General features: G+C 38.8%; 1 protein-coding gene across 3 annotated transcripts; it reads right to left on the bottom strand.

Annotated features, from left to right (window-relative positions):
* Positions 1-161: 161 nt before the first annotated feature.
* hnrnpl (heterogeneous nuclear ribonucleoprotein L) lies at positions 162-10,089 on the bottom strand. 3 transcript variants are annotated; one of them, XM_016560536.1, is made up of 15 exons: positions 9,848-10,089; positions 9,057-9,175; positions 8,122-8,359; positions 7,906-7,991; positions 7,658-7,754; positions 7,085-7,157; positions 3,130-3,165; positions 2,797-2,865; positions 2,432-2,703; positions 1,777-1,898; positions 1,317-1,518; positions 958-1,015; positions 721-828; positions 500-602; positions 162-462 (listed from the first exon to the last, which is right to left on the bottom strand). In XM_016560536.1, exons 1-14 carry the CDS (start codon positions 9,929-9,931, stop codon positions 544-546), a joined length of 1,623 nt encoding a protein of 540 aa, XP_016416022.1. In that variant the 5' UTR covers positions 9,932-10,089; the 3' UTR covers positions 162-462; positions 500-543. The 3 variants fall into 3 exon arrangements, with proteins under 3 accessions (XP_016416022.1, XP_016416021.1, XP_016416023.1); XM_016560535.1 differs by having other exon boundaries at positions 163-602; XM_016560537.1 differs by having other exon boundaries at positions 163-602; positions 721-816; positions 9,848-10,088.
* Between the last annotated feature and the right edge of the window lie 198 nt (positions 10,090-10,287).

The following is a 10,287-nucleotide window of genomic DNA, read 5'->3' as shown; positions in this document are numbered from 1 at the left end:
CTGATTCCAGATGTTCAAATAGTTGTATCTCGGCCAAAAATTGTCATATCCTAACAAACCATACATCAATGGAAAGCTTATTTATTCAACTTCTCAGATGATGTATAAATCTCAATTTCGAAAAATTGACCCTTATGACTGGTTTTGTGGTCCAGGGTCACATATCACCGTGTTGATCTCCTGGATTTTGTGTTTAGTTGCTTGGCTGTCTCCTTCAATCACACAACAACAATCCCACTGATATAAGCCAACATGCACAAGAAACAAACTCTTCACAGTGACGTCTTCACTAATTTATTACATTGTCACACAAATTTACTGTTATACAAGACCGGTCAACTGAGAAAAAAAAAAAAAACATTAATACCAATAAAAAAAAATTTAAAAATGAAACCTACAAAACATTGAGTCCAGTCTTATTCTAGAAATAAGGTAATCTTAACGGTCCCATTTCTTTCCCTCCAGGTCAAGAGTTAAGACATGCTATGGTGCAGAGCTCAAAAGGTCACTGGGAGACAAAGGTTAGTGGTTGTTATAATGGGTTCAGTTGGCGTGCTGTGCAGTTGAAAAACACAGTTTAAAAGTGTATGGGTAAGGCCCACCTGAGGAAAAAGAGAAAGATAAGATTTAAGGAACAATGTGATTTATGGTTAGAGCAAAACAGCTCATAAACTTAGAACAGTGCAAAATTGTGCCGCCGCCAGGCGAGTGAGTACTTACTAGGGTTCTTCATCTGGTAGTGGTTCATCATAGCAAGAGCCTCCATTGCATCATTTACCGACTCCCACTCCAACAGACCAGATGAACTTCTCTCACCTGCGGTTCCACCAACACAAGAGCACACACACACATACACGTGTATTTATATAGAACCAAACATACACCACACTTTACCATATAATTCACACACAGTAAATGGACTGTTTATAGACAAACACAAACTCATAAGTAACTCACTCTTGCCAGTGAACAGTTTGACGCTGACTGGAGTCTTGATTCCCAACTCATCACAAATCTGTAGATAAAAACCCAGAAGAGATTATTAAAATCTAATTCCACATATGCATATCATTCAAGCACAAGACATTTTTGTCCAAATTGAAAATGTTTTCCTATTGTAACATATTTAAGTGAAATGGCTATTGGAGAAAATGGAAAAAAACTTCAGAGAATTGTAGCAAGAGGGAAGGAATATTTATGTTTTTGATTAAGATTACAAACTCACATTTAAAAAAAAAAACATACGTGCAGATAATTCAAACACTGCAACATTCCATAAATATATATATATAACAGTGACAGATAACACCTCTGACCTGATTGAACGCTTCAACAGTGCAGTCTGGTTGACCATTGAAGAAGTGCAGTACGTTGCTGGGCTGCTGGATGCGGTTCTTGGCTGCCTGCTCAGCGGAGGTGAAACGGTTGTTTCTGTTGCCATGGAAATCCTTAAAACTACAGCTGCCATCTTCCAGCTGATATGACTGACCCGGCATTATGGCCTGTTGTTTGGATACACTGCAGACCAAAAGACAAAAAATAAACAATGTAGTACACACAGACAGATAAATTATGCAAATTTAGTTTAACTTGTCTTGAACTGAGAACCACCTTTGTGGTCTGGCATGTTTAATAATTATTAAATGTAAAAAGATATATTTTAAAATAATAAAAACATTTAAGAGCAAAAGGCAAAACAAAAACACATTAACATTAATATATAATGGAAGTGCAAGCAAAAAGAAAAAGAAAAAAAAGAAATTCCATTGTACACACCAGACATTGAGTTTTTGTCCAAACAGCATGTTGTTGTTCAGGTGTGAAATGGCTCTGTCAACAGCATAGCAGTCTCCCATCTCCACCATTGCAGCGCCTGGTTTACTCTTCATAAACTTCACCTGAGCACACACACAACATATTCAACACAATTAGAATTATTCAGCAAGGACACATTTGGTCAAAAAAATCTTTCATAACATTCAATGTTTTTGCTCTTTCAAATAAATCATGTTCTTTTGAACTTTCTATTCCAAGAATCCCCCCAAAAAATGAGTATCCTGGTTTCCACAAAAATATTAATAAGCACGACAAGATAAGAAATGTTTCTTGAGCAGCAAATCAGCATATTAAGACTGATTTCTGAAGGATCATGTGACACTTTGAAGACTGGAGTAATGATGCTGAAAATTCAGCTTTGTCATCATAAAAACATTGAAATTCAAAATACTTATTTTAAATTGTAGTAATATTTAACATCACTGTATTTTTCTGTATTTTTGTTCAAACAAATGCAGTTTTGGTGAGCACAAGAGATGCCTTTCAAAGACATTTGAAAAAATTTATATGGGTATATGAAACGATCACCACTGGTTTTTCAACTGAAGATCATGAGCTCAACCCCATCACCCTTGAGCTCAAAAACCCCACTCACCCTTTCCACATTGCCGTAGAGACAGAATATGTTGAAAACTCGGTCTGCATTGATCTTGGTGGGCTCAAGACCATACACCATTACCACAGGAGAGTCAGCATGAGCGCTGTAGTCCGGCGGAGCAGGTCCGTGTCCGTATTGTGCCCCACCATACCGGGGTCCGCCACGGCCACGTCCCATTGGGGGCCCCATGCGCCTGCCCTCGTAGTGAGGGGGTGGGGGAGGTGGTCCATAGGTGTCATCATAGTGGCTATAGCCACCCTGAGGACCACCTAGAAGAAAAATGAAATATACACCATAAGCACCTATAAAGCACCTTCAGTGCCTCAAGTCAAAGCATCTCTGATAATGTGTATTAGACTGACCATATTCAGGTGGATGATCCCCCAGCAGTGCTGGCTGCCTTTGCCGCTTGTTTGGGTTAGCATTGGGGTCTGAGAAAGAGAGACAGAACAACAATACAACATCTCAACTGCTATGAACATCAAGAGTGCAAACACAAATTAAAAGGAAAGGCTGTGCAGTTCTGGGAGTGACATGCAGTGAGCATTAGGTGCCAATACTACTAAGTGACTGCAATACTAAGCCATAATGGAGATTTTGAATGGCATATCAGGTCGATCAAAGAGAAATTCAGCTACATTTACATTATTGAAGAAAATATTTAATTCTCTCAGACCTCACAACCACACACACACCTTGTGAATTGTTCCAATTGCCATCTGCATCGGTATCTGCACAGACAGGTATACACAAATCAGTTTAAATTAAGTATTAAAATTATATACACAAATATAATTAAATAACCATACCTTCAAAATTAAATATACATTTGTGCATTACTCTTGGTACAGACTATAAAAACCACAGGTTCCAAGAGGTGTTCAAAAGCACAACATGTATTAATAAATTAGAGGACTCTTCCAGAAATAAGCGGTTTTAAAAAATAAGCACTTCAGGCAAGTAGCCGAGTTCTAGTTATGGTTACAACAGTTTGCCTGCCTGCCAGACCAAGACAAATGATCTTCTCCAGTAAATGACACCCAAACCACATCAATGTCATAATACAAGGTTTCACAGAAAAGGCTAATACAACAATACATAGTGATAAACACATTTACCTACATATTTTAGACAGGAATTTAAGTGAATACAGAAGAGTTGAATGTTTTGCTTAAATGTTATAAAATACTAAACTTTAGGTAGTGTTTTAAGGGTCCTTATATTTAAGTCAACATGAAACACTGTTGCAACCCATTTTACTTTCTTTATCTGACCTATTCTAATGTTTTCGTTATATATTTTACATGGAAACAAAATGTGCATGTGGAATAATGTGCACCAATAAATCTTGCTCGATAAAAGCCTAGAAAAGAGAATTAGAAGAGTAAATGGGAGTTGTTTTCATGTTGACTCAAGCTAGACTAATTAACAAACCTGCTGATTAATAAGGTGGTAGGTCTTTTGACTGAAATTTAAAAGTTGTGATAAAATAAAAATAAATTGTTTCTTCTGTATTGTGACATCCGAGTAAAACAGATTAACTAAAAGGAAAAAAAGGAGAGCAGGAATTGTTTCAATCTATCAGTTTTTGATTGGATGAAGGCAGATCTAAATAAGAGCTTGCAGTCAATCATAAGAAAAGGGCTGGATTTAGTGGACAGAATGATTGGAAAACATCACCATACACGTCACCAAAGAGAAGCCTGTCATTTTAACGGAAGACAGGATTTATGACATTTTGATTAAAACTTACATGATCAAAAACAAAACAAAAAAGCAATCAACATATGCACACATGAAGTGTTCTCAAGAGTAATACCATGCATTCAGAAAATAGAAAGTGAATTTTCATTTAATGTCAACTTAAAAAAAAAAAATAAAAAAAAAGTGACTGATCAATTAAACTAGAAGAATTCTACGTTTTCACTCCCACAGGAAATGTTACCTGCTAAAAATGAAAGACAACATTAAAAAAAAAGTCACTTATGCCACATCATCCAGACTGAAAGAGTCTGAAAGGAATTAAAAGAGAGCTGCATATATCCACTCGAGAGTGTTATTCAAGGGTCTTCACTTCATGCCAAAAGTGTGTAACACATCTTACCAACAAAGCTCCAGCTAATCCAGCCAGGACAAACAGTTTGAATGAGCAGTGTGCTATACACCCATTAAAACAAAAACAAAAAACAAATGCAGCAGGCACCATGGAAGTATGATGTTCTTTACCAGTCTCCCTACTCCTGATGATTTAGTTTTCATTCAGTTCCTTAGGACATTTCTCCTAGTCCGCTGCATGCGTTTTTGGTGCATTCCAGGCACATCGGTGCTTACCGTAGTAGTAGTAAAGGTGGATAGCAGACAGCAGACGGTGTTGAGTTTAGAAGAGTGCTGTCCGTTTCACGCCAGCAGTCAGACTAATCCACACCTGCGTCACACAGGGGGCGTAACACAGGGATCAGAACACGGTCAGCCGTGCCCAATGAATAAAACAGATTCAACACAGAGAGGAAGAGGAGAAATGAGAGATAGAAAGCACTTCAGTCCACAAAGAGACGGGGCTTAGGGAGGGAGAGCGGAGGATCTGACTGTGTGATCGGTGGGCAGCTGCGGTCCTTCCCATGTGTTACAGTGGTGTATTGTTGCTAGTGTCGCCCGTAGTGTCTTGTCTGGTGCGTTTCGCTATTTTTAGCAAGATGTGTTTGCGACAATCTCACGTTGATGTCAGAGCATGTGGCCTGTGAACATGCGGTTTCGGATGTGTCACGGTGTGTCGAAGTCGATGTCATCTCTGTTAGTTACGTATAGACAAATGTCTGCTCTTTGCTGGGTGAGTAGTGACGATCTCAACTTGTCGTGCTGCGCGCAACGAGACCACTGCCGCTGTGTTGGAGCAATCTTGACTTATGTCGACTCGCAGATCTCTGCATAAATCTCAGACAATCTGTTTGTTGGTGTGCTGTCATGGCAATGTCAGTTTGGCCGTCTCTGACCATGGCGCTTGTGTTGTAGCAATCCTGATCTGGTGTGTTGTCACGGTTATGTCAGCTTTGCATGTTCGCATGATGTTCTCAGGAAAGAGGAAAGAAGCGAGAGCAAAAGTAGCCCAAACACCCAAGAAACATGACGACATTGGGCAGGGAATGAGAAGCAAATATCTGTGTAATTCTTCTCTGTTGTTCTGTGTATCTGTACCACTTTGCTTCATGTGTTTGCTGCTCGATCAGTCGATGTTGATGTGCGAAGGTCTTCTGTGATTGGCTGTAATGTATTATCCAAAGAGATTAGACCCATTCCCCTAAATGTGTCATTAAGATGTCCGCCACCTTTGTAGAGAATGGAGATGTTAGCAGAGTAGAAGGATATCTTGAGCGGTTTTTTTTTTTAATCCGTGTGACTTCGATACGAGTGAAATTGCCATCTTTGAAGCATTTAAAGTTGTTGTGAGTTCCGTTTCACGGTTCCATGTGGCCTGTTGAATTGCTGCGAGTGTGTCTTGCAGAGAAACTTAAGTAGATGGAAATGTTTTGTTGGATGTAAAATGTGTTCAGTGGCTAGTTCAAGCACAGGAGCTTAATGTATCTCAACTCAGGAGTAAAAAAGCTCAGCAGTTTTACCCTGAGAGACCTGATACATAGACAATTTGCATAAGGAGAACACTGAATATGAACCACATTTGGGAGTTCTAAAAATCACAATGTTTAAAGACTTGCATGTTCAAATGTGAATTTGATCCTACAAAGCAGAACATTTACATAAACTCTGACTAAAGGAAAAAAAAAAAAAAGCATTCTGAATGCAAAAACTACATTAGAACAGTGAATCTGGGTAACATTGGTTCCTGAGTGATCCATTACATTTTGCCTGGACCATTGTGAATCTTTGCGTTCATAAATCTACCTGTCGCTTACATCAAGCCTGGCTCTACAACCATGTTCAGGCAAGTATTTGCCCTATTGCTGGGGTGTCCAATCCTGCTCATGGAGGGCATACATCCTGCAGAGGTCTAACTTCAATAAGCCCCGACATACCCACCAGGAAATTTCTAGTGATCCTAAAGGTCAGCTAGTACAGTGTTAAACTGGGATTGGAGCTAAACTTTGCAGTTTAGCTCCAATTTTCCACACCCTGCCCTATTGCAATGCAAAAAATCTAATCTCCATCATGTAACAAACTAGATGCAGTGTCATGCTTAGTGAGTACAGGTGAAAGAGTGCCTGCTCCTAAGGATTTGTGTGTATATGAGAAACACTTGTGCTTTAACATGAAACAGGTGACATGCGCAACAGACGAGTGTATGTCAATATGAGTTAAGGAGGATGTGCGCTTCTGCCATCAATATAATAATCAGGCCCACTCAAGTGCATGTCTTTGGTTTAAATTTTTTTTTTTTTAAAGGCGCGTGTTCTTTTTGCGTATGTGCAAGATTGCGTGTCCATGTAAGAACGTCTATATGCAACTACAACTGTGTAAATATTTGTATTATAATCCAAACAGAAGGAACGCAAGAATAAAGCAGAATCACTGAAGTGACATCCTTGGGAAAAGATCTACTTTAAAAACTTTCCAGGATGTCACTTTAGGTGGCTTGTCCACACACCCATCCCCATAAACCATAAGAAGCACAGACAGAGTGCATGAGCTGTACTGTACCTTGGCCACTCGGATTGGGGTTGGTGTAGTCCCAAGTATCCTGATCGTTTTTGAAGACGTTGAGACGGGTTGGCTATACAATAAAAAGTGAGTTTTCATTAGTAATCAGGGTAATATGTAGTCACAACCATTTCAAATGTACCAATGTCATCAACATTTGTGTCATTTGACTTGAATTAGTATTTTAAAGACTGTTTTAAGATTATATTGACTTACGTGAATTTTACAGGTCTAGAACTCATTTAAAACAAAAATTAAAATCATTTTAAGCCATGTTGAGGCTCCCTCAGAAGCCTCCCAGCTGAGCACCAGTGGTGTACTTTTTAATGAAGAAATTGATTGCATAAACTACTTAGACTAGTCTTAAAAGTTAGTCTTTTTTTTTTATCTGCAAGTGTGGTCATATTTTTTAAAGATCTAATTTGAAGACTGATTATGACTTGGCTAACTGATAGTTAATCAGTTCTTAAGACAGTCTTAACATTACAACCGTTTATGCAACTGACCCCAGGCCTGCAGAGGGCACTGTACAGAACAAGAGGTATCATACATGTAATATTTTGGGGTACTAACCTTGGCATACTCAATTTTAAGGGTGCAGCAGCCCGAGTAGATGTCAGCTCCGTTGAGAGATGCTTTGGCTCTCTGTGCACTCTGGACCGAGTCAAATGTGACCAAAAGTCAAGGAGAACAATATTTCGATTGTAAACATGCAGTGTAAACCACACATTGACAGGGCTTAAGCTTTGTTCTTGTGATAAGCCCCATGCACTGTGCAGAAATCATTAAACTACATTAGAGAAGATTTTGTTCAAGGATATTCGACCATGGCTTGAACTCCATTTTTCCTGAAGATCACAATCCTTTGCACAGGTCCGCAGTTATTACAAATGGTGTAGAGAACATCCTACAGACAAGAAATTATATTGTATAAACAGAAAGAGGGATGAGAATAAGCTTTAATGCAATAGTAGACAGCTAGTATGCAACAGAGTCTACTCAGCTACACCACGCTGGGTGTTATCAAAACAACTTACCGTGGTAATGGGATAGATGGGGTTCATGATGGTAAGGAGCAGTACACTGTTAACGCTCCGTGTATCATCAGAGTTGCTGGGCCGAGAGATTTTCTGACTGGTAGAGTAATTGATGTAAGATGGCCGGCCAGCGATGTAGATTTGACTATTGTTAGCATACGTCACTGCGTTACAGGAGCCGTTCATGTCCTCAAACTCCACCAGTGCCTGACGCTTCTTTGGCATTAACACAACATAACTGAAAAACAGATGCATATACACAGACTCAAAATAACAACTTTGAATTTCTCAAATAATTCTCCAGAAATAGTGCAAAATGCAAACCAATAAACAGCAAATTGATAACTTCTTATGAAAATTTACAAACGTACACTTTAATAGCAGAGAAGACATTACTTCTGTTGCACTTTTATTTAATATATTTACAATCAACTATTAAATTAGTTTGTGTTTCAAACAGTGGTTCTCAACTGGGGGGCTTAGCTTCCAACTTCCAAGGAGGCCAAAGGATGACTTAAAGTTATTTCATTACATTTTTAAAAATTAAAACAATTAAAATGATTTTAAAAAAGCACAAATTCTAATCAGAATCAACTTCTTGAATCGTATAGAATCACAATAAGAATCATGTTGAATTAAATTACCAACACTTGGTTAATAAAAAAATATATATTTGAAAACGAGCAGTGTTGTCCAGAAATACTGGAGGTAATACTGAATATTGTGTTGGGCAACAGGAAGACTTTGAGTCAAAAAAGTAGAGTGCCCTTAGTTTAAAGGAACTTTTGTTACCACTGTTCTAAATTAACCCCAAACACATCTTTTTAACTTATTCGTATAACTCACTGTCACCAAAGAATGGACTCAAATGAGCACCACAAGGATTGAGGATGCCATTTGGCACAAAGACGATTCCTTTCCACGATGCGTGTTACCTTACGGTGCCAAACTCCTGTAGCGCCTCCACCAGGTCAGCCTCGGTAATGCCGTCAATAAGCCCCCTTATATGCACCACAAGCGAGGGCAGGGTCTTGTGCGGGTCGTCATAACCCTCCTGAACATACAAAGGGAGGAGTGAAAGGTTAAATCAAACAATAATGTAAAACCAGAATCCTTGTGAATGCTTAAAGCAAATATATATATATAAATAAATATATTTGTTTCACTACATTGGCCAAAACGATGCAAAATTCTGTATACTTGAGTAAAGGTTCAGATTAGCAAAATGGACCTAATCAACATCAGATTCAGAGTAAAGATACGAAGATGAGACTCGTCTAAGCCAAGATAACAGTTTCGCACGAAAACTGATCAATTCTCGTTCTTTCTAGTTATCTCGAGCACTTTACTCCATTTTCCGTTTAATTAAATGAGTAAAAGTCTGTAACATACAGTATGAACAGTTTATTATAGTCTGAGCTGACTGACCAGAACAATGAATGAGCACTGAGTAAAGCACTGCTAGCCGAGCCACAGGTACCAGTTAGATGTAAGTTATTAGATGCTGTGAATTATATATCTCATCTTATAAGTAGTAATAATCATATTCTCCGTAATAGCATAATTATTTCTCACAAACTAACGTTAAACAGACGAACTAGCGTCGGCTACAAGCTAGCTTTATAGCATCACGTATTGAATGAAGAAAAACCGCGTTTCATGAGGGAAAATGAAAGTCTAGAGCCACAGCATGGAGAATGCAATAAACTGAATAAAATAAAAGTACCGTGGCCATTCCGTCGCTGTCTGTTTTCTGTCTTTTTGTTGCTCTGCCTCCGTCGCCGTAATAATGGCCTGCCGCAGCAGCCATGTTGTCTCAAATCAAATGAGATGTTCTATGGAACACACTTCTGCTGCAGCTACGGCAACCCGCAGGTCAGCAGGGGAACGCGAGAGGAAAAGGAATCTTGGGAATGGAACTTGTGGAATGGTGTGTTCAAATCATGTCGGATAGATCGTATTTACGAGTTGAACGCACATGATCGCCACCACAAAGTCGTTATTACGAGTGGGAAACTCGAAATTTTCTTTAAACCCCGAGTTTCCGAGTTGGGGGCGTGTCAATGAGAACCATGGTGGAGTCGATGGATGCAACGTCTGTAGTTGACGGTAAATTTTTGTTTAAATTGATAATTTTTATGAAGTTTTTATGCGATACAGATTAAA

This window comes from Sinocyclocheilus rhinocerous, unplaced genomic scaffold, assembly GCF_001515625.1.
Source record: "Sinocyclocheilus rhinocerous isolate Xijiao unplaced genomic scaffold, SAMN03320098_v1.1 scaffold77, whole genome shotgun sequence".
Taxonomy (NCBI): Eukaryota; Metazoa; Chordata; class Actinopteri; order Cypriniformes; family Cyprinidae; genus Sinocyclocheilus; species Sinocyclocheilus rhinocerous.
Note: the sequence above shows the minus strand (reverse complement) of the source record. Positions and strands in the feature narration are given on the sequence as shown.